We start from the raw sequence: 25,876 nt of genomic DNA, 5'->3' as shown, positions 1-25,876 counted from the left end.
AAACCATTTACAAAGTGTAGCATGTTTCAGGGGTTAAATATGCCTCAGTTCTGTTTCAAATGTCTCACTTTTAATCATTCTCTGCTGAGCACAATGATTGATTCCGAAGTTCCTTCCATGAGAGATCACTAAACAAAAAATATTTAAAATTTTACTAATAGCTCTTCTGTGTGTCCATTTAGAAGGCATTTTCCACATCAAATGAGGTCTAAAATTTTCTCATACTTACATTGTGATGCTTTTTGTAAGAGATGCACATAGTTTTATCTCTGTTGCCAAGGAAGCTTTCCTCTAGGACTGGTGAATGTTATGGTCTCACATTTGAAGAAGCAGGGACGACTTTGGTACATGTAGTAGACAAAAACTGGTAAACTGAATGTTACAAGCCTCCAGGGATCCATTAAAATTTCAGTCTATCTCTCAGACATCCCTCATTTCTATAGAGACAAACAACCAGATGTGTTCTTACACCTCATACCATGTTTCCTATGTTTTTAGCAGGACCTCAAGCAGGAAACATTGCAGGAATGCCTGTCACAAATTTTCAATCCAGTGTAGTGAAATAATGCACTTTTGGACAATTTAAAATGATGTTTGCTGGAGAATTTTGATGAAATTTCCATATCACTGTTCCAGTTCAATTTGTCACAGAAGAAAATGTGTAATGCAGCATGTTTAAGATGAAGGTCACTGACTAATGTAACACAGATTAGGAATAATTTTACCTGAGAAACATTGTTATGTAGTTGAATATTAATATCATTAAGGATTTGGAAACTCTTTAGACTTCACCTTTGAGTGCGAATGTTGCACTTTGAGGAAAGAATGGGGAAGGAGACAATTAAAACACTTAGGAACTAGGCTTTTTCAGGTCATTTTTCCCTTGGTGCGCCACATATAGATCAAGAGCAGCAAATTTATTGCAAATGGTATTAACTGTGTGTGAGCCATGGTTCAAATTTTCAAAACCTTGTCTGCTAAATGGACAGATCTATTTGCATGGTTGGCACATAAGGAAGCTGTGTTTTCAGTACCTTTCCTTCTCACTGGGAGGGTTATGTTTCTTGCAGATATTATAGGTGAGTTGCTATTTTCCCAAAGACAGGTATGATATCTTTCCAAAACTTGCAAGGTGTTAAATGAGCCAGTGTAGCATGTCTGTTCTACACACTGTTCAGCAGTATGAAAGACATAGTATGCGTAGCTGTAAAATGTGAAGTAACAATCAGATTAATAACAAGGAACTTTAGCTTCAATGACCACCAGCTTTGAGCATTGTAAGGTTGGCCACTATTACGCAACATGAAACTACAAACAGTACCATGCGAGTATGCATCTTGAGCCATAACAGGTGCAGTTTCATGAAGAATACTAGCCCTCAATTTACAGCAAAATACTTGGTGCTTATAAGTGACATGATCCATCGGCTACAGCATGAATATGATAAACAATTACTCTAGTTGTTACAAGCACGATTGGTCTCGTAGTTCTTCTATCATCATGTCTTGAGGATTTATTAGACATTTCCTGTTTGAATTATTTCACCAGTAACACTTCTTTATACTACTTTCATTGTGCTTACCACAGTGCAAGTTACTGTACTTTAATGTTAATGGGAGATATGTCATTTGGAGGAATCATACAAATGTTTTATTTTATGCCATTCAGCAATAAAAATTATGTAGTACACCACCCCTTCAGGTTTTTTATAGTTTATTTATAATCATGTACATAATATGCATCCAAATACCAATTGGAGTCTTGTCCATTATCTGATATATGTTTTCTGAATTAATCTTGCATTTTTAGTTCTTGTGATGAAATGTGCATTAAACATAGGAAACTGTGTTTAAATATGGTACAAAAGTAAACATATTACAAGTCAGTCTTTTACCACAATCTTTCTTTGGCATTCACATTCCTTGGTTTTGCTAGTCACAACCGACCTTTCAACCTAACCTAGACCTCAAGTGACACTAAAATCAGTCTGTCATCGCAGCCAGTTTCAGGGGGAAAGGGAGGTGCAGCACTGCCTTTCACTGTGCATAGCTACAATATTAAAAAATGGGCACTGTAACTTTTAAGATGTTTCCTTGTGAAGAATATAATTGTTACTTTTTAATCCAATCTATTGTCAGTGCACACCAATTTCAGTTTACTATGCAGCCCAATAGCCTCTTGTTGATTATCAGGAATAATCACACTCAATAGAATCAGAGAGTTCCTCATCTGATCAGTAGGAGTTGGGTCGAAGCTTCCAATGACAGGAGACAGAGAAAAATAATTCTCAGCATAGTAATTTATGCTAAACTGAATAAATAAATTCACAATCTGCACACAATAAGGGTTGGAGTGTGACTTAAAGTGACAGTGTCCAATAGAGCAAAATCTATAGCATCAGCATGGATTGTCATGCAGTTAGCACAGTACAGAATACTGTCAGATATAAATGTTACAATGTTTATACTTCTTAATATTTTGAATGTTAACCTTTGTGACACATTACTGTGATTTCTGTCTATCTGCTCATTCATGCATTTACATTGCAATGAAACATCAAAACAAAAAATGAAGCAGATCTGCTTACCAAGTCCCAGGATCCCCATGATGACCTGGATGGCTCCAGTGAGGAAGCAAAGAAGCACAGCATGCTCGGGACCCATGCCACGCACTGACTGGAATGTCAGCAGAGAGATGACAGCAGAAGGGCCCATGGGTACATCCTTGCAACTGCCAAACAACATGTACAGGAAGCAGCCCATGAAAGAGCCATACAGCCCATACTGGAACATACGAAAAGATGATGGTTGCTCTGCAAGCGCATGTTGTTGTGGAATATAATGTCTTCATCAGTTGCCAATAAGAATGCAAAAAGAAATAACTATAAAATGGGAATAAATTGTCATAAATGGATGGCTTCAACTCGTAGAGAAAATAAGCGACTCAGTTTATAACTGCTGCTTTTAGTGTAGTATAAATTCAGATTTGCACACATAAAATAAAATCTGCTGATGGCATTGTAAGCAAAGAGTTTACACCAGTCAGTTTCACTGTGATACATTCCCCAGAACTGAAATGTATGCAAAATTTCATTTGCTCTCAGCAGAAAATTACTCCTAGATAACCAGAATGTTTATTCTAGAGAAGAATTCACAGTATTTTGTAAACTGATAATTCCATTATTTATGTGTACTTTGTGGTGTCTATAATTCAATTAAATTCAACTAGACATCAAGAATCAGCAGCTTTTATTGTACAGAATTCGTATTGTACTGTTAATATTGCATAGTACAGATTTTTGTATAGAGAAATGGAGATTACAGTTGTAAAATGTTTTTATGTTGCTTTTCTATAAATGTAATACAATTTTCTTTTTAAAAGAAGTTTTAACGTGAACTATCAACTCGTGTACTGTGTTTTGTTCTCTACACCTGAGGCAGTGCTTTGATGTCTTGACTGAATTTTCTGATATTCAGAACTATGAAGGAGCTGCCTATGTTTTAATTTGGAAAAAATTTTCAATAGCCAAGATTGAATAAATTAGTCTTTATTGTTGACAAATGATTTTGACAGTTGTAACTGCCATTTTCCTGTCTCAAAAAATTTTTGTTAAAAAGTGTAGTTCATTTGTGAATTCATACTTCATGTCATTATAGTGGATAAAATATAGCACTTTATACATACATTTCCTCCCCCCATGAACCATAGACCTTGCCGTTGGTGGGGAGGCTTGCATGCCTCAGCGATACAGATAGCCGTACCGTAGGTGCAACCACAACGGAGGGGTATCTGTTGAGAGGCCAGACAAACGTGTGGCAGCAAACGGCTGAAAGCAAGGGGAAACTACGGCCGTAATTTTTCACGAGGGCATGCAGCTTTACTGTATTTGCCTGGAGAGCTGCATCAAACCAGTCTCAGGACTGAAGACAACAACAACAACATACACTTGTCAAAAATAAAACCTTTCCACCTCTGACTATATGCTTTGGGGTAGTTGGATCCACGAAGTATGCAACATGTTAAGCAAATGTAAATCAATGTACAAATGTGAATTTTACAGTATATCATACATTTTGAAGAATAACATGCCTCTGTGAGTGATATGTATGTGAACATGACCATTTGCACAAGATGTTTTCTAACTGTAGATACTATTATTTTTGACAAATCTAAGTATAACATGTTGTATTTTATCCACCAAAATGACAACATGGTATGAAGTACAAACTTACAATGGAATACATTTTACAACAAAAATTTTTTGAAGGCGGAGGATGACAGGTACAATTGTCAAAAACAGTTGTCAACAATAAAGACTTCTTTTGATGACTCGTTCACCAATGTATTTAGTTTGAACATACCATATGTCTTGCTTCTTTAAAACACATTGAATGATAATTATAGATGGGCAGCACTTTCTTCTATGGTTAATAAAGAATTCCAAGCTTAAATGTTGTACAGCAAAAAATTTTAAGAAGTTGCTTTTCAAATATCAAAAATTAGAAAAAAAATGTATTCTATGATTTGGATAATTGTCTGTATAATTTCATTGTAAACATGTATATGGATTTATATCTGTGCCTAGGCTTTATATGAAACTCTGTGCTTCAATTTGTTACTACTGTAGTGTCAATTTGTTACTACTGTAGTGCCATCTGGTGGCTAATTTATTTATTTATTTAGCGCCCATATTATCACATTCATGATATTGGACTTGTCAAAGTAAAGAACAGTATAAAATATTACATATTTACATCATGTACAAAAACTTATCATAGGTATCAACACATCTTTATAACAAAAACATTATTCTGCTTACGTACATACAGATAGAAGAAAAGCTTGTGAAACCCCTTGGTTGATTTTACTAAAACTATTAAATACCAGTACTTTAGTTAACTAGGTGTAGTAACATACAGCACAGAAGCTAGGTGCATAATTACATACATACATGGATGAAAGAAGTTTGGTTTTATCTAGGTATGGTTGATAATTATGAATTTTTGTTTAGAGAGTTATGAAGTAGATACAGATTCAAGCAAAATTCCAGGTATTCATTAATGCTGTAGAAGCTGTTATTAGTAGATTTTTTAGTTCTTTTTTGAATGTATTTTTTTGGTGCTATCTGGAAATACACTGTACAGAACTTTTGGTTTGTAAACAGCACTGTCCTGATATATTGATTTTTGTGCACATCGGTATGAAAGTCTTATCTGTTCCTTCTTTGATAATTCAAAGCTGAAACTTGATGGTTTTTAATGAAGCATATGCTTTCAAATATAAATATAGATGGTAAAATCATGATTTTTAATTCCTTAAAGATACCTCTACATGGTGCTCTGTGAGCAGCATCACTTATTAATTGTAAAGCTTTCTTCTGGAGCTTAAAAGACTGCTTTGCAAAAGAGGTATTTCCCCAGAACACTATTCCACACTTCAGTAGACTACGCATGTATCCGTAATAATAACTCAACACTGTTTTGGTATTGCAGCAATCTTTAAGCACTCTTAATATGTAACAGTACTTGCTCAATTTTTTGTTAAGCATTTCTACATGTTTTTCCCATCTTAGATGTTCATCCACCCATAATCCTAAAAATTTTATGTGATTCTTTTGCTGAATTTGGCTATTCAATAATGTGAATTTTACATTTGTCCTATTTTTGTTCCTTATATGGTTGAAGTTCATCCATACAGTTTTCTTGTCATTGACAACTAGACAATTATCTTTAAACCATTTTTCTGCCACTTCTGCTGTTTTGTCAATTTTTTTGCTGCATCTCATAATCATTCTTCCCTTTTATGATGAAGCTGGTATCATCAGCAAATAATACGGTATCAGCTGTTGAAAACTGTTGAGGTAGGTCGTTAATAAAAAACAAGAATAACAATGGTCCCAATACGGAGCCCAGGGGCATCCCATAATTAACTTTTTTATATTCAGAATGGTACACATTTCCATCCTGAGAAATTTGTACTCTTTGTTTCCTATCAGTTAAATATGTTTTGAACCACTTGTAGGAAATACCACAGACGACATAATTATACAGTTTTAACAGCAGTAGATTATGATTTCTAAGATCAAATGCTTTGGAAAGGTCCAGAAACAACCCACAGATCAGTTCCTTGTTCTCAATAACTTTGTAAAGAAGTTTTAGGGAACTAAAGAGAGCTGTTTCTGTAGATTTGCCTTTTCTGAAACCATTCTGTGTATTTACAAGAATTTTATTTTTGTTTAGGAAGTCTAGCAATCTGTTATACAATTGTAATATCTACCATGTTTACTACCCAGTCTCAGTCTGTATGCATATTTTAAGCAAACATGAGCATGTATATTCGGTACATTGTGTATGATATTTTATATAATGGTTGTTTTACCTTTGATATGCCGATATACTATGCCATTCATGTTCTTGGATTGTCTGTTTATTATGCGACACAAATTAGTGTACACATGGACAAGATGCTTTGTATAGTGCATGAGGAATGTTATGGATTCATATTATGTTCAAAATGTTTTGTAGATATCTTACACCCAGTTTTTGTGTTTACGCTGTCTATGCTTTACAGATCTGAAGATGACAACATAGTTTTGCTTAAATTGGCAGTCTGAATAAATGCTTTAAGAAGTGATTGTGGCATTTTGAAGTTTGTTACTTCTATTTTCCTATCAGTGTAGATCACCCCAACAATGGGATAATGTCAAGCATAAACTGTGAAAAATATCTTCCAGCTGCTGACAATTCAGACAATATACAAAAAAGCAGCTAGCACTTTCCAGTATGACTCATAGTTTAAAGTCATCCCCTCATCCAGGAAAATCAAGTTTACATCCCACATGTGAAGCAGTCGTGGTGCATGGAACAAGCTGTGATTCCATGTGTAATTCTTCTCGAGAGGTGTGGAATGAAAGGAGGGTTTATGTGGAAGACTTAAACAACTTCTTTGGAAGTCTAGCTATGTGGACAGGCATGCAGAAAAGTGCTTTTTATATTTTTGTAGCTCAGAGTGCTACGTGGAGGAAACTGGAAACTTTTAGAACTAGTGGATTTCGAATTGTTCATCTGTGTGTCCAGCCCATTGAGTCTCGCCTCAATGGAAGTTTCTTTGATATTCCTTGCAACTCTCCTCAACTGCTTTAATAGTCTGACTTGCATAAAACATGTGACATTCTTATGGAATGTGATACACACCTGCTTTTGGAGAACTGGACTGTCTTTTACATTTCAAAGAAAACTTTCTATTCTTGTTGATAACAGCAAAAACCCTAGTTTCCATGTTTTTGTAGGAGACTAACAATCTTTTCAGAGACTGGGCAGATAAACAATTCTTGGCATATCTTTTTGTTTATAATTCTCATCATCTTCCTCAGGTGTTGTTTATTTTGACTGCCACACCCACTCAGTTTGTTGATCTGAGCATCCATAACACTATTTGCACATGTTATAATTCTTTGAAAAGCCTGTTGTTGTCTGACAGCATTTGAGCTGAACTCTGTGGACCAGAATCTTTCACTTGGAACTTCTTTGTGACACATGGCTTGAGGCCTGGGTACATGGGTTTTCTATATACACTGAGACACAAGGAATTCCCTTGTTGGAGCTTTGCCTGAATCTGAGCTCGTCCACTTTGTAGGCGTGTAATGACTCAAAGACAAAACACCTGCTGACATTATAATGTCTTATGGAAATTAAAGGACTTATTCTTATAAAACTGACATTAAAATAATTATCTCATTTATATGCATATTTTTAAAGTTACTTTCATCTGATTTTTTAATTAATTTCTAACACAAATATTATTTTAATCAATCATACTGGATCCAGCTGTAACATAATATTGCAACAATATTTAGGAGATTAAATTCGCATACATTGTGTCTCTTTGTAGCTCAAATAACAAACATTCATCACTGTTGCTACCCGTAGCCTCCTTTTCATGCCAACAGTGCCCCCCTTTTCCGTCTCACAGGCTCTTGAGGAATGAAAATGCCCTCCTCCCCTCCTGCACACACTCTCCACCCCTCTCACACTACCCTTCCCTCCCCTCCCCTCCCCTCCCCTCCCCTCCCAATGAGATGCTAAAGCTGAGGTTGAGGACCACTGCATTAAGGTATCAAATTTTGATCAGAGCATTTACATTGTGCACAGGTGTGGGAAGGGGGGGAGGGTGAGGGAGGGAGGGAGGACTGGCTGATTGGTATGGGGGGAGATGTAGAAATGTATACCTAGAGGAGAACAGCCAGAAAAACATTCAGATGGAACAGTGTTGCTCGGACAGCAGCAGTACCTGGGCTGGAAGACCTGCGATGCTGGCATAGGCGAGCGACTGGGGGATGACAGTGAGTCCAACAGTGATTCCAGCCACCAGATCTCCCACGGCATCCTCCACGGAGTAGCGCGGTAGCCATGACAGCACGGGCAACCTCTTGAGCAGTGTCTTCCGTGAGAATGCCCTCTTCAGCCGCGTGCGCATCCTGTGGCGCAGGGAGTTTTCCGGATCGAGTGAAGTCACTGTACAGTCAAAATGATTATGATGGTAACTGCTGCCATTAAGCGAAAAGTTGCAACTGTTGCACAGTTGTGGAACTGTTTATAACCGTACGATGTCCAGTATATGTCACTTACATGAAACTTACAGAGGAAGCATTATAATATATAGTGACTACACCTTACACTGAAAATGAGTGATGGACCATTTTAATTTCCTATTCTACTGATTTTAGCATTATGATTTTGAAATTTTTCAGAATGCAGTTCACATAAAAATACAGGGTTCTGTAAGAGATTAAAGTAATCACACACCCAAATTAAACTCCAGTTAATTACTTAGCACCAAATCCTTCGTAGACAGAACAACATTCTTGCAGATAACAGGCTATTATGCTTGATGCAGAGACACTTGTCAAATGTTTTCTTTATAAATGCACACACCAAAACATATAAATGTGCACGTTATGTGTACATATTTTTTTGTTAAGACTAATTCCCAGTTCTAAGATTTTGTGAAACAATTCTCATTGATCAAAGCCAAATGACAGAATTGCTAATCTCCTTATTCCCAGTGGATAAGCCCATTGTCCTCATTGTAGTTTGTTGTTGGTATATGGCTAGAAAGAAACTTGTACTGCACACAAATTTCACAACCATTTTGAAATATTGCCCTTTAGGCACTTATTTGCAGCTCGCCAGGATTGGTTTGGAAAGTACTGAGGCTTATGTGATGCATGTGCCACCATTATCAGTAGGCAGGAAATATACTGTGCTGAAAAACTGCTAACTTGGTGAGAATATGAAATGCACAAAAAACGTAAGTGTGTGTGTGTGTGTGTGTGTGTGTGTGTGTTAAAGTTCTGCATTTAACAAACTTGCCACACAAAATGCCCATACCTACATCTGTCTACATGTACATACATACTCCACAAGCAACAACATGGTGCATGGCAGAGGGTACCTTGCACCACTACAAATCATTTCCTTTCCTGTTCCATTCGCAAATAGAGTAAGGTAAAACGGCTGTGTGAAGGCCTCCCTACAAAGCCTAATTCGTCTCATCTTTGTGCTCCTTTCACAGAATATAAGCTGGTGGCAGTAGAATCATTCTGCAGTTGGCCACAAATGCTGGTTCTCTAAACCTTCTAAATAGTGTTTCATGAAAAGAAGATCATCATCACTTCAGGTATTCTCATTAGCTTTCAGGAAGTGTCTTCATAATATGTATTGATCGACCTACGGTAATAAATTCAGCAGATCACCTCTGAATTGCCTTCGAGCCTTCTTTCAGTCTGACCTGGTGGGGATCCCAAGCACTTGAGCATATTCCAGAATGGGTCAGAGTCATGCGGTCTCCTCTATAGATGAACTCCTCTTTCCTAAAATTCTCCTAAAATGTAAAGTCAACCATATGACTTCCCTACATGCCTGTCCCATTTCATATTACTCTGCCATGTTACACCTACATATGTAATTGACGTGACTGTGTCAAGCAGTACACTACTAATTTTGTATTCAAATATTCGTAGTCATCTGCATTAACTTACATTTTTATACCTTTAGAGCAAGCTGTCATTGATCACACCAACTAGAAGTCCTGTGTAAGTCATCGTGTATACTCCTACAGCCACTCACTGATGACACCTTTCCATACATCACAGCATCATCAGCAAACAGTCTCTGACTGTTGCTCACCCTGACTGTCAGATCATTTATGCATGTAGAAAATAATAGCGATCCTATCACATTTCTCTGGGGCACTCCTCATGATACACCTATCTCTGGTGAACGCTCGCTGTCGAAGCCAACATACTGGATTCTATTATGTAAAAAGTCTTTAAGCCACTGATATATCTGGGTCATTATTCCATATGCACATACCTTCATTAACAGTCTACAGTGGGGCATCATATCAAACACTTTTCAAAAATAAAGGAATATGGAAACTACATGTTGCCATTCATCTATGATTCACGGGCTATTGTGTGAGAAAAAGGCAAGCTTTTGAATGAGTAATGCTTTGTAAATCTGTAGTAATTTGTGGACAGAAGTATTTACATCTCAAGGAAATTTATTATAAACTTAAAATGATAACGTATGCATACTTTTCCCAATCAGTACTGGGCAGGTTATTACCACCCACTATCAGCAAATGCTCAGGGTATTTCTGTGCCATCAGATTTTGGCTATCTTTGAATTAATTTATGACGAGTGCGTCTGATTCTGGTGACCTGTAGAAATACATGGTTATAAATTTAATTCCAGTGACATGTTTGATCTTATCCTTAGTAGTTTGCAGTTGGATTAATTTTGGAGCTTGCTAGCTAGATCTAACATTTTTGCTTGCCCTAATAAATACCTCTTCTCCTGGATAGGGTAACCTAACTTTCCAATATATGTTCTACGTGCTGTCAAAAAATTTCCAGTTCCTTTCTTTGGGTTTCAACCCACTCTCAGTTCATAGCATGATGTTGGGGCAACTGCCTTTTATGAGAGAGGTGAGTTCTTGGGCCTTGCTGGAATTCTCCGATAGAACAACTAATTTGGATTTCTATTCAGTCTGTTGAAATAACTGGTTTATATGATGCTGGTTTTCTGGTAGCAGTCTCAGAGTTTCTCCTAATCATTTCTTTAATATATTCCACATAATATTGAGAGGGGCATTAAACATGTTGTCCATTCCTTATTTGAAGAAGCATCCAACTTGTGCTTCTCCTTGTGCTCAGGGCTTGTAGTAGACATATTCACAGTTTAAAAAAATGCCTACTCCTAATTGCATGGCTATGTTCATGCATACCTTTATATAGTAATAACAAAAGGGAAATGCCTCTGGTTTTTTTCTAAGAAAGTTCGCTGCAGTTTACTTAGTGAAAGAATACGGGATTTACAGTGAGACTGACAAGTTCTTAAAATGAGGATCATGGAGATTTGACTCCTGTCATGCATGTAAGATTTCTTAGATAAGATAATCTTCGTAAGCTTACACAGATACTAGTGGACTGAGCTACAATATTTCTCGTAAAACTTCAGGTGAAGTGGAATGCTTAACATGTCAGCCATTAATCACAGTGCTATCAATGAACTTTTAAAATTTCACATAGCCTGTATCAGTAAAAATATATCATCATAGTGCAGCATTATGACTCATATGTCAGAACATTGTAAGCTAGACATGTGAATTCACTTAATGTGGATCCGTCTACAGTACAATATTTCCATTGTTGTACACTTTGCTATTATGTTAGACTTCATTCCTCCAGATCATGTAATCAATTTTATGGTATGTTTATTCACTCAAAGAAACCAAACCCCATTAGAGGAAAGTGGTGAAATGTAGTCTGTTGTACAGTTTCAGTTTATAATGAAATGTATTGATTTTATTTATTTTATTTTTCGAGTCCAGGACATAAGATAATTATAAAAACTAATAAGTATTGATTCACATAACAAATTTCCAAAATTAAATATGTACAGTAGTATTTATGACACAGATTCAATAATATAGATAAACAAGCAGCAAGATGATTATAATTTTTGACGGGGCCAGTATTCGGCAGTTATCACAGCAGTTTCGCTGGCTGCAGTAAGATCACAGATAGTGCATGCAGCTGGTAGGTTCCTGCAGACTATCAGATGTTGTTCGTCCTGTCACCACACTGACAAATTTCCTCCTCATTACTGAAGCACCTTGACACCCCAACTCGTAGTCTGTTCAAAGTCTTCCAGGTCACATATGACAGATGTAAGCCTTTGGCTACTTCCTCCTTGACCGTTATGTGATTGTCTTCAGCTAGGGAGTCTTGCCAAAGCTCTTCTCTGCAAGTTCTGGGAGATGAATGAATTGCCATAGTTTTCTGTAGGAAGCTTTTTCTTGGCCTCAGTCTTGGCTGTTGACGGTCATGTCTGAGCAAAGGATGTCTAGCGTCGATTTCTTGTTTTTTCTTCTCCACTTCTGTTGCAGCTTGCCTCCGAATGTGTGGCGGTGCTATACCCATAATTTGGTACAGCTTATTGACAGGAGTAGGTCGTAAGCAGCTTGTAACAGTGCGTCCTGTCTCGTTCAGGGCTGTATCTACATGTTTAGCATGTGCAGAGTTTTGCCAGACGGGTGCTGCGTATTCTGTGGCGGAGAAACATAGCGCCAAGGCAGATGTTCTAAGCACTTTTGGCTGGGCATCCCAGGTGGTTCCTGTAAGTTTGTGGATGATGATGTTCCGTGCTTTTACTTTGTGGCTTGTTTCTTCACAGTGGGCTTTGAATGTGAGGGAACGGTCCATCTTCACCCCAAGGTATTTAGGAGTTTGGCAGTGGAGTAGTTGTTCTCCTCTCCCAGTGATGTTCAGTTTCCTTTTGGCTTCCCTATTTCTAAGATGAAATGAACAGACATGGATCTTTCCAGGGTTTGTTTTCAGTTGATTTTCATTGTAATACTTGGCCAAAGTTTCAAGAGCTGTTCTCAGTTTCACCTCTACTTCCTCAGAGGTCTCACCTTGGGCAGCAAGTGCTGTATCATCGGCGTATATGAATTCCTCAGTTGAAGAGTTAATTGGCTGGTCATTTGTGTAGATATTATATAACAGCGGAGACAGCACACTTCCCTGAGGGAGACCATTTCTCTGCATTCTCCATTGACTATTCTTGTCTTGGAGAGAGATGAAATACACTGAAGGATCTGAGTTAGTCGGTAATCCTTTGTAGCTAAGTATACTTTTCTAAGCAGCTTTCTGTGGTTAACAGTATCATAAGCCGCCGTGAGGTCAATGAAAGCCACACCTGTTATTTCGCCTCTCTCATACCCATCCTCAATATGCCGAGTCAAATTAAGGATCTGTCCACAGCAAGACCTTCCCAATCGGAAGCCGTACCGCTCTTTTATGAGTATTTTATCAATATACTCTGATATTCGATTTAGGATCAGCTTTCCAATACCTTGTACAAATGACAAAGGAGTGAAACCAGATGGAAACTTTTTGGGTCTGTTGGTCTTTCCCAGGCTTTAAAAGGGGTATTACCTTGGCTTTATGCCAGATCTTTGGGATTTGCAATTCTGCAATGCAGGTGTTCATAAGGTTTAATATCCACTGTATTGATACAACATGTGAAGTATTTTGAGAAGTATTTTATACTGGTTGTCAAGCTGTTATTTTAAATGGAAGCAAGGTTTACAGCACTAGATTTTTTCTTCCAAAATCATGCCAAAGATCCTCATAATGTTCCAGTCATTGAACTGGACTGTTTAGGTGAGGTGTTGGAGTCCGCCCGCATATTCGGCGAACCACATTAGATTAGAGTAGATTTACTTTCATTCCAATTGATCTGTAGTGAGGAGGTCCACCAGGATGTAGAACATTTCAGGAAAACAGTAATACATGACAAATATTTGCACCTAAAACAAATAAGCTAATGTACCTTCCACATGTCCCAAGTGGAATGATCATTTTTTTTTTATTCTTTTTATTTTAATGAACACTATATGAAAGGATCATTTTACAACACTCATTTGCTAAGATCACATTAATGCACTGAATTTAAAATTAAAAAAAGTTGTTATTTATTTATAAGGTAGTAAACATATAATAGAATTACTACAATACTTATTTGCAATTAACACATCATTGCACTGAAATGGTGGGGCAGTTAGATTTTATATATATATATATATATATATATATATATATATATATATATATATATATAAAAAAAACAAAGATGAGGTGACTTACCGAACGAAAGCGCTGGCAGGTCGATAGACACACAAACAAACACAAACATACACACACTTCAAGCTTTCGCAACCAACGGTTGCTTCATCAGGAAGGAGGGAAGGAGAGGGAAAGACGAAAGGATGTGGGTTTTAAGGGAGAGGGTAAAGAGTCATTCCAATCCTGGGAGCGGAAAGACTTTCCTTTATCAGGGGCATTCGAAAAGAAACAAGCCAGAATCTGGAATGTGCAAACTGGTAACAGGAGGGTAATATCGTAGCATGTGTAACGAGGTGTGGTTCCGACCAGAGTGTGGAAGTTCACAGCCTGTAGCTAGAGGGCATGCATGCTCTTCACGTGATTATACAAAGCTAACAGCAGCAAGCATCAATTGTCCAACACTGCCAGACGCATTGCAAACAATGGCATGGAGATGTCAACCAAAGAGCAAAGAGGTGGTGTTTGTTTGCTGACAATGGAAGGAGTAGGAGGAACAGACATTCATCAATGAATGTCACAAGAGTATGACAAACACTGCATGTCCCTTGCAAGGTGTCAAGGCATGGCACGAGCACTTCAGGGAAGGACGGGTGTCGTTAGCCAATGATGTACGGTCTGGAGCACCACACTGCATTACCAATGACATCATCCAGCTGGTGGATGCGCTCATTACCCAGGACCGCAAGTGACAGTGAAAGCCATAGTTGCCATGGTCGTATTGAGTGTCGGAAGTGTTCACACCATCATGAAGGAATGACTGCGCATGCGCGAAGTGTGTGCCCAATGGGTGCCCTACAGTCTTCAACCACACCAGGAAGCATGTTGAATGGCCCACTGTCTTGCACATCTGCTGCACTATGCTTGGGAAGGGAATGTATTCCATGGCACTAGTGCTGGCTGGAGATGAGTCATGGTGTCATCACTTTGAACCAGAATCAAAATGACAAAGTCTCCAGTGGAAGGATCCAGGGTCACCACCACAAAAAAAGCCAAGGACGTCCACACGTGTGCAGGAAAGGTTATGCTGACATTCTTCTTCGACCAAGATGGCCTCCTTCTGATTCACTTCCTGCAGCACAGGACGACAGTGAATGCCCAGCGTTACTCGTAAACCTTCACCACCCTTCGCCAAGCAATCAAATCAAAATGACCAGGCAGTCTCACCCATGAGGTCATTCTGCTCCACTACAATACAAAGCCTCACACGACCAACACAGTTGCAGCACTCCTGCAGAAATTCAAATGGGAGGTTCTCGGCCACCCTCCATACAGTCTGGACCTCTCTCCCTGTGATTATGCCTCTGAGGGGCAAATGATTCACCTTGGACAACGACGTCCAGCTGTACATGAGGAACTGATTAACATCGCAGCCCCAGGAATTTTATGAGACAGCCATTTACTACCTTGTGTCACAGTGGGACAAGTGTCTCAACAGCCAGGGCCAATACTCCTAACATACAGGTACTGGTTTCTGTAATTATGCCTCTGGCTCATTTCTTTTTGAATGCCCCTTTATAGTCAGTTGATTCTACTGAGAAATTCATAATGAAGTAGAAGGAGTTGGCTACCAATAAATCCTTTAGGCTTCTCTTAAACTGAATTTCATTGGTTGTTAAGCTTTTTATGGATGCTGGCAAGTTACTGAAAATGTGTGTTCCTGAATAATGCACACCTTTTTGTACAAGAGCAAGTGACTTTAAATCGTTCTGAAGATTATTCTTACTTCTAGTATTGATTCCATGAACTGAGCTGTTGGTTTGAAAAAGTGATATATTTTAATGACAAATTTCATTAAGGAATAAATATATTGGGAAGCAGTACTTAGTATCTCTAGTTCCCTAAACAGACCTCTGCAGGGTGTTCTTGTGTTCACACCACATATAACCTGTACTGCACATTTTTGTGCCCAGAAAACTGTAGCTTGGCTTGATGAATTACCCAAAAAAATAATCCCATATGACATTATGGAGTGAAAGTAAGCATTGTATGCCAGCTTTATCATTTTTGTATTCCCTATGCCTGACAGAATTCTTATGGCAAATAGTCATTTGTTTCGACACTTCAGCAGTTCTGTGGTGTGCTCCTCCCAGTTGAATTTATTATCAAGCAGTAACCCCAAGAATTTAACACTGTCCACTTTTTCTATCTGCTTGTCATCATATGTTAAGCCTATACTCATGGAACACCCGTAACAAGTTCTGAACTGCATGTAGTGTGCATGTAGTGTGTTTTTTCAAAGTTTAGTGACAAAGAATTGGCTAGGAATCAGTGATTTATGTCCACAAATATTTTATTCGCCGATTTTTCTAAGATTACACTTGATTTGCTATTTATTGCAATGTTTGTATCATCGGCAAACTAAACAAACTTGGCATCTGGTAATGTTACTGATGGAAGGTCATTGATATACACAAGAAAAAGTAAGGGCCCTAAGATGGAACCGTGTGGGACTCCACATGTAATTAGTTCGCTGTAGGATGGTGCCTGATAGCTTAATACATGTCTCTTTCCTAATAACACCCTTTGTTTCCTGCCAGAGGTATAAGATTTGAACCACTTTGGAGCATTTCCTGTTACACCATAATATTCTAATTTACTTAAAAGAATATTGTGATTTACACAGTCATATGTCTTTGACAGATCACAAAAATACCAGTTGCCTGCAATTTTTTGTCTAATGAATTGAGTACATTTTCCCTGTAAATGAAGATAGCCTTCTCAATATCACAACCCTTTAGAAATCCGAACTGTGACTTTTGACAGTATGTCATTTGTGATAAGATGGCTATAAAGCCGATTGTACATTACCTTTTCTAAAATTTTTGAGAATGCTGTAAAAAGTGAAATTGGACGGAAATTTGACACTAGTTCTTTATCTCCCTTTTTAAACAGTGGCTTAAATTCAGCATATTTCAACCATTCAAGAAATATTCTACTAATAAACGACCGGTTACACAGATAGCTTAATATGTTACTGAACTCTAGCTGTGGAAATGGGTACACTGCCACTTCTGCAGAGACCAACCCTTATCAGGTAGCAAAATCTGTACCATGGGACATATTAGATCACTTACACTGAACTTTCTTCTGAAAAAGCTAGATGCGGTGGCGCATATTCTGGAGGGGGGAGTTTCTAATCCCATTAAACACTATCTTGATTTATGTTCCTCGCACATGTTTCCGTCAAGAAAACCACAACAGTTTTGTTGACTCATTCGTGTCCAACGTGAGACTGAATCCTTTGTCTAGAGGCTTCAGTGTCTTTTTTGGTCCATCCAGGGTTGGTGTATCACATTCAAATCAACCCCAGGCAGAAGAAACGGTGTCCTAAACAAACGAGACTGAAGATAAGTGTCTTGCTTTGTCAATAACAATTAGTTTCAAACACGATAGGAATTGCTGCTGTTACTTAATGCAGGTCCTTCTCCAGCAGATTCTGAACTTACATTGTGAAGGGAAAGGCATGTAATTGATATTTGACCTTGCACAATGCCACTGTGCACATAAAGCTCCCCATCAAACAACACAGAAATTGCACAGCAGCTAATCTCCATGATTAGTGTACTGTGGACACTCTCACTATCCAAGACGATGACAGCCCATTCATAGGTGTGCCCACTTGTTTAAAGAGCTAGAGATCTTCACTGTAGCCTCACAATATATATATTCACTTATGAAATTTGTTATTAACAATCCGAACGAATTCAAAAGTAATAGCAGTGTACTTGGCTACAACACTAGGAGAAAGGATGATCTTCACTACTCAAGGATAAATCTAACTTTGGCTGAGAAGGGGGTAAATTATGCTGCCGCAAACGTGTTTGGTCACTTACCTAATAGCATCAAAAGACTGACAGATAGCCATATAGCATTTAAAAGGAAATTAAAAGAATTTCTTAATGGCAACTCCTTCTACTCATTAGATGAATTTTTGGATGTAGTAAGTGGGTAATTTCCCCAATAAAATAAAATAAATATTAAGTGTCATGTATTATTTTGTGTAATGTAATATCTTGTATAGACACCTTTTATTAACCTGACACGTTCCACATCATTAGGAAGTGTCGTATTCGTGATCTATGGAACAAGTACTAATCTAATCTAATCTCAGCCACCATATCATAGTACGAGTGACTAGATAGTTCACCTGAGCCTAATCTCCTAGAAAATCTTTGAAACTATTTGATGTGTAGCAATCAACATCTCCACAATAGTTGTAGGTCTGTGGGATGTAATCATCAGAGAATTATACAGTGGCATGGCAAGTATTTGTCATAGATGTATGAGTGCCGTTTAATAAGTAATGCAATACATTTTCTCCTGAAAGCAAATTGGTTTTATTCAGAGTGTCAGTACACCATATTATTACCCGTCCTTTTGTGTACAAAACCCGATTTTTCAATATAATCGCCATTCAAGGCAACTGTGTAATTCTACCTTCTAGTAGGGCCCGCATGCCAACATGGTACCAATGTACTGATCAACATCGCAGCCAATATATTCTTTTTCTGAAGCCAGGTTGGTTTTATTCAGGATTCGAATAAACCATATTATTCCCCACTCATTTGACTATAAAACTTTATTTATCAGCCGGCCGCTGTGGCCGAGCGGTTCTAGGCGCTTCAGTCTGGAACCACACGGCTGCTACGGTCGCAGGTTCGAATCCTGCCTTGGACATGGATGTGTGTGTTGTACTTAGGTTAGTTAGGTTTACGCAGTTCTAAGTCGAGGGGATTGAAGACCTCAGATGGTAGGTCCCTTAGTGCTTAGAGCCATTTGAACCGATCTGTTTTTCAACATAATCTCCGTTCAATGCAGCAGTCTTACTGTGAGGGCCTGTATGCCCACATGGTACCTCTACTGGTTGATGTCAGAGCCACCATCTTGGTGATTCTTTAAACCCCCCCCCCCCCCCCCCTCTCCCCACTGCTCACCCATGTACTGCTTTCCGTGTAGTGTGACCTATGTTACGCCAAACAGATGGAAGTCCGAAGGTGAGAATTACGAGCAGTAGGGTGGATGAGGCAGAATAATCCATTGAAATTTTTTGAGCTACTCTGGGATGTGCAGAGTTGTGTGAGGCGTTGCGTTCCCTTGGAGAAGGAGAAGTTGTTTCGCATTTTTGCGACGAACACGCCAAAGTCGTTTCTTAAACTCCTGAGGGTAGCACACTTGAGAGTTTATTGTTGCACCATGAAGGAGGAAATCAAACAGAATAACTCCTTCAGAGTCTCAGAAGACCGTCACAATTACTTTACTGGCTGAGTGTGTGGCTTTGGACATTTTTCTTCAGAGGAGAGGCGGTGTGGTGCCCCTCCATGGACTGTCTTCTTTTTTTTTTTTTTTTTTTTTTGTCACTAACACTCGTATCGCGCAAGCAGTTCTGCCTCAGATGGTGCTTTGTCGCGTTTTATGTTCTTCTGTTAGGCACCGAGGTATCTAGTGGGCACACACGGCTTTGAGCACCCCAATTTGTGGCCGAGTGTGTCAGCACTACCAACAGTTATGTCCAGTTACGCAGCGAGGTGTTTGTTTGTGATCCGTCGATCAGCTCGAATGAGAGTGTCCGTAATTTCCAAATCCAACACTGCAGGAGTTACAGCTGTGTCCGGCCGGCCGGCACGCAGCATGTTGACAGGTTCGCGCCTCTTGTTGCGATGGTGACAGATGCCTCGCCCATCGGTTCACCACACTTTTGTTCACTGCCAGATCTTCTTAGACATTCTGAAAGCGCCTTTGAATATCTGCGATGCTCTGGTTTTCTGCCAAAAGAAACTCGATGACAGCAGTCTGCTTGGAACACACCTCCGTTACAGATGCCATTTTAAAGGCTATGTAAAGCGCCGCCACCTCTCGGAACTTCATGAAACTATAGAGGCTGAAGCAGGAATACTTAACGATATCCCTCAACAAATTCCGTATTTTTTCAACCGAAAATGGCCGAGAAAAAGGGTTCCATTTCTTACTGAACGCCCCTCGTATAATGACTGGGTTGGGCTGGAAGTGACGTTCATGAAGACACTGTTGACTCTCTCCCTCGTCGATTTGAGGCCATTAGCGAGACTAGAGATGGTGTTACACGGCGACTAATTTTTGTCCAGCATGCTTAGCTATACCATTTGGGGCACGAAACTGATCTACTTTCTACGCAGCAAGAATCTTAGTGTGGGAAGGAAATGGTTAACCAGTTCTTAATGAAGACTGAGGGTCTGATCTCAGTTCTTATAGATCCCTCGGAGTTGTCACTTCTAACCAGTGTATGATATTGTACTCACGTCAAATACGTAAATGGTGGACTCTGAAATTTTCACATTTAAAGATAAGTAATCGTATTTTGCATCACACATTTAACTAACTGCAACAAGAACATATGCAAGTTGTGCCAGGCATAGCCCTCCGCGAGTTCTTAGACCAGTGAAACCATCCAAGGCTAGCAATATTCTTTGGAAGATGTGGCTGGAGCTCCCTAAGTTAACTGAATTTCTCAACAGGGGTGAACTGATACTTTCTGCTAGTGTCTTCAAAGAATGGAAAAGTGCTATTTTGTGGGAACAGTTGCTAATTGTCGAGTAACTTCATTACGGCTGACATAGCTGAAGCTCTTCTGATTGCGCCTTGTATCTGCTAAGATTTTTTTTTAAAATTATTGTTCTTCTTTATTTTCAAATATTTTTTTAATTTTATTTTCAACACAAAATTTCTGCCGAGATCTTTATACTACAGGGTGACCTCAAAAGTCCGTTAACATTTTAAAATGCACTAATTCACGGAATAATCTACGTAGAGAGGCAAAAATTGCTACACATTCCTGAAATGACATGGGGTTTTATTGAAACGAATAAGGATTGCAAAAAGTGGCCAACAGACGGCGCTGGACAGCAACACGTGAGTGACGCCGTATGAGGATCACGTTTAAAATCAGCTGTCGTGAGGGAGGGAGTCGGATCCAGCTGATAAAAACCAGCTGGAAGGTAACGACTTTTATGCGAGATGACCCTCTGCAGTATATTGCTACACGTATGAAAGATCTCTTGTGCACAGGTTTGGTGAGGATCGCTTGCTGAGCCGCCAATTCAGTCACGCATGGCCTCCCAGGTTCCCAGACCCCAATCCGTGAGATTATTGGTTGTGGGGTTACTTGAAGTCGCAAGTCTACCGCGATCATTCGACGTCATTAAGAAAATGCTAAAAGACAACATCCGCCGGCATTTTCTTACCGTACCTACTGATGTGCTGTACAGTGCTGTTCACAACACTGGCCCTCAGTTAAAGCTATTATTGATGAATGACGGCCAACATGTAGAGCATTTATTACAAAGACATCGTGTTTGCTAAAAAAAAAAACTTTTTTTGCTGTTGTAACACGTGAAGCGCCATGTGCACTATTTTTGGTTTCAATAACACATCCTGTCATTTCAAACGTGTGTCAATTTTTATACGAGGCGTGTTTTTTAAGTAAGTACCGATTTGCCACACCGCGCCCGCAGCGCTGTGGTCGGCGTTCTGCACATGCGCTCTGGGTACCTACATCTGTTGTCTAAGCACTGACGCCATTACAGTCTGATTCCTCCTTGTTTACGTTGTGTACTGAGTGTTTAAGATGCCTCCGATAATCGTGAGTCCCGCCGACTGTGAAGTAAGGGCTGTTATAAGATTTCTTAGTGCTAAAGGCCTAAAAGCGATCGATATTCATCGTGAGATCTGTGCAGCTTACGGAGAAAACATTATGAGTGACGGAACGGTAAGAAAGTGGGTGAGAGTATTTAAAGATGGCCGCACTAATGTGTATGATGAATAATGGAGTGGGCGTCCTTCAGTTGTTAATGAAAGTTTGGTGCAGGAAGTGGACAATAAGGTGAGAGAAAACAATCGCTTTACGATTTCCTCCTTGTGGGATGTCTTTCCTAATGTTTCTCATAGTGTTTTGTATGGAATTGTGACCGAGCACTTGAATTACCGAACATTTTGCGCATGTTGGGTACTGAAAATGTTGACGGATGTCCACAAAACCAAATGTTTAGACAGTGCATTGACTTTCCTTGAGCGGTACCACAACGACGGTGATGATTTCTTAAGCCAAATTGTTATGGGCGGTGAAACATGGGTGGCCTATGTCACACCAGAATTAAAGCAACAGTCCATGGAATGGCGGCATTCAGATTCACCCAGAAAAGTGAAGTTTAAGCAAACAATTTTCGCCCGGAAAATCATGTGCACAGTTTTTGGGACAGAAAAGGAGTACTGCGTGTGGAATTTCTGCCTTGTAATGAGACAATAAATGCAGCAGCTTACTGTAAGACATTGCATAATCTGTGCCATTCGATTCAGAACAAAAGACGTGGCAAGTTGAGCAAGGGCATCGTTTTGCTGCAAGACAATGCCCATCCACATGTGGCGAATCAGACCAAAGATCTCGTCACATCTTTTCTATGGGAAACTCTAGATCATCCTCCATACAGCCCCGATCTTGCGCCCAGTAACTACTATCTGCCCTGTACTTGAAGAAACACCTGGGCGGTCAGCGTGTTCAAGAAGATGACGAAGTCAAAACAGTGGTGATGCAGTGGTTAACAAGTTAGGCAGCAGACTTCTATGAGGAGGGTATTCAAAAACTGGTACAACGTTATGACAAGTGCCTCAATATTGACGCAAATTATGTAGAAAAGTTGATTAAGGTACAGGCTTTCATGTAAAAATAAAATTATTGAGATATCTTAGCACGTCTTTTTTTAATTTCAAAACGATACCTACTTAAAAAACACGCCTCATATCTCTACCTACATTATCCGTGGAGATCTGAATTTTCAAATGGTAATGGATATTACATTTTACAGAATAAAAAAATATGTCGTAATGATGATTACAGGACCCGGCTGACGTATCCTTAGAATGAGTTTCTCGTAGTACTTACGCATGGTGTCTGTGCTGCCTGTACGCTGAAGCTGAGCTCTGGCCACGTCTAGGCTGTACTCGGAAGCCCCATACTCGTAGGCTGCCTGAAGTCCGACATCGCTCTTCTTGTGATAGGGTGCCGCCATCTGTGACAGAGAAACTGAGAGCATCAGTGACTGCGTAGACAAAGACCTGTCGGCATCAGCAGCTAACCGGAAGCTGGTGGGCATAACGTGCACTGTTCGCACACGTGTATGTACTCCATATCTGGAAGTACCACAAGGTGGACACGGAATTTATTGTGAGCTTTGCTCCAGCTAGCAGTAACGATAGCCTCTGTTGCAAACAAAGAAAAAATTACTGACAAGCTTTTACGTCTCCCTTTTACTACAAGACAGATGTAACTGTTTATCTATTGAACACATTCCCCAACGACTCACTGGGAAACTTCGTTCAAAAATCCACAGGTAACAAAAGTAAAAGGATGGCTCAATAAGTAACGTACAGTATAAAGATAGGCAATCAGAAATATGAGTTCTCGATTCAATTTTTCTGCGCAAGATTTCATCAACTAATTTAGCCCTCTTCGACTTCTAATGTGAACGTTAGACATTCCCTTTCCCTAGATAAGCGCTACATTATGGTATACTAATGGCAACGATTGCTGTTTATATCTGGCTTGGAAATCCGGCGTGCAAGTTGGTTTTGCCGGTTTCTATGTAGAATATTCGTTCACTAGCCCTATCAGACGCTGCCGAATGAAATGACCTTAGTAAACTAAGTATAGGATCCCAAGACGAGGATCTTCCGAAATTGAATAGGAAGTAACACCTGAAACGTTAAGTGCACTCTTGAGGCCTTAGTTAATGGTTGATCTTTGTAAGAGACTGTTATGATTGAAAGCCTATGTGAGTGTTTGTGTGAGTCATCAGTATTTCCCTTCTGAGCATGAGCATTGTAAATTCAGAGAAGCAACAAGGTGGTCGACGAACCCAAATCGGATGTAAGAATAAAGATAACACAGACTGCAGTTTGAGGTGCCATTTCGAGTCAGTGTGGGGAAGACAGCAGAATTTGGTAAATGAGGGTTAATTGCAGTTGTATGGTTAGGTGTATAGGAGATATAAGTTGTCTTAATGTACATGATGTCGCTGCGCTACGTCAAAGAAACGGGAAACCTATAAGCGATCGCGTTCGTATTGCTGAAATCTCTGGGAAACAATTGTTTATTTGTTGTTATTTTATTTTCTTGTCGCTCGTGGACGTGGATGGTGAAGCACTGGTCCAACTCTCCACTCCCGAGTCATACGGTTTTAAAATACGGCGATTGACATAAAAAGATCGTTTACATTGATGGTAAAATAATGCCCTCGCTGTTTGTCTTGCTTTAAAATGATGAGGCTGAAACATTTTCAAAAGAAGAATTACACTTCACTGCATATTTAAGGGCGTGAACTGGGTAGAGATAAATTAGGGGAGGGAAAGTCGGATGGTTGTGTGAGGGTGATCAAGATGGTTGGGGTATGGGGTAGGTGTAAGAAGCCAGAGTTTGTTGTATGACACTGTAACAGGGATATATGTAAGGGGGGAGGAAGCTAGTCCATGAGAAGAGCCCTGGTGTGGGCAAGGGTAGCAGGCATATAGTTTAAAGCTGAAGAAAGAGAGAGATGTCGCGACGGATTTCGTGGTCTGGAATTGGGAGTCTGCTGAAGTTTCTTCGGAAAAGAACGTGTAGGTATTGGCACCATATCGTACTATGATTGGAAATTGGGTTTGGCGGGGGAAGAGTGGAGGGGAGACATCAATACGGTTGCGGAAGTCTCGGAGGCCTTGCTTACACCATGCACAGGAAATACACAGATGTTCAAATGTTCGTTGTGAAAAAGGAGGGAGGGTAATTTGAGAAGCTATTTAAAGATTCAGTTAGGGGGGGAGGGGGGGGTAAGTGGATATGGAAATCAGGGTGATGTGCATGGCTTTAGAGAATTTGGAGGAAGTGATACAAATTTTGTTATGATGCATAGTGTGTAAACATACCGATAAGTGAGCTGGCGGCGCGAGTGAATTCATGTTGCGACGCTTCCAAATTTGTTTGGGTACAGCTTTCATCTTCAGTTATGTAATTAAAGTGCCACATCTACATGTTTCATGATTCTAAACACAAAGCGCATTCGACTCCGACGTCCTGTCGATGTGAGGGCATCTAATAACCGAGGGTACCTTTAAATGGTTCAAATGTCTCTAAGCACTATGGGACTTAATATCTGAGGTCATCAGTCCCCTAGACTTAGAACTACTTAAACCTAACTAACCTAAGGACATCACACACATCCATGCCCGAGGCAGGATTCGAACCTGCGACCGTAGCAGCCGCTTGGTTCCGGACTGAAGCGTCTAGAACCGCTCGGCCACAAAGGCCGGCGTATCTAATGGTGTAGCAGTGCTGAGTATTAGTCAATGACGTTCATGTTTCATTGCAGACCACTGTTTTCGCCCGTCATGCGAAGGGAACTCGACGAACTGGGGGTATCGAGGTGTTTTTCTTTTCACTCACTGCCGTAGAGGAAAGAAGAACGTCAATAACGGTCTGCGATGGTCGCTCGTCGTACGGAGATAAGTTATGGACGAGTCACCTCTCAGGAGGCCCTTGGACAATGAGTAGAGACCGCACCTGCATATCCGTAATGATGATGATAATGTTACAAGTAAGAATAACTAAACCATATGCGCCAGTATTTCTTATACTTTAACTTCCGCCTTCTTTTAATCTATGATGGTTACGGTATTTCC

The 25,876-nt window shown here is 39.6% G+C and overlaps 1 protein-coding gene across 1 annotated transcript in view; it reads right to left on the bottom strand.

The window, feature by feature from the left end:
- LOC124777999 (sodium-independent sulfate anion transporter-like) overlaps window positions 1–23,316 on the bottom strand; it is a 78,963-nt gene extending 55,647 nt beyond the window's left edge. The window contains exons 1-3 of the mRNA XM_047253572.1: window positions 23,106–23,316; window positions 8,290–8,513; window positions 2,588–2,783 (exon numbers count right to left, since the gene is read on the bottom strand). Coding sequence (XP_047109528.1) covers window positions 2,588–2,783; window positions 8,290–8,513; window positions 23,106–23,316 — 631 coding nt within the window. The remainder of the gene's footprint in view (window positions 1–2,587; window positions 2,784–8,289; window positions 8,514–23,105) is intronic.
- Between the last annotated feature and the right edge of the window lie 2,560 nt (window positions 23,317–25,876).

The sequence above is a fragment of the Schistocerca piceifrons genome, chromosome 2 (assembly GCF_021461385.2).
Source record: "Schistocerca piceifrons isolate TAMUIC-IGC-003096 chromosome 2, iqSchPice1.1, whole genome shotgun sequence".
NCBI lineage: Eukaryota > Metazoa > Arthropoda > Insecta > Orthoptera > Acrididae > Schistocerca > Schistocerca piceifrons.
The sequence above is the reverse complement of the archived record's forward strand: the minus strand, read 5'-3'. Positions and strand labels throughout refer to the sequence as shown.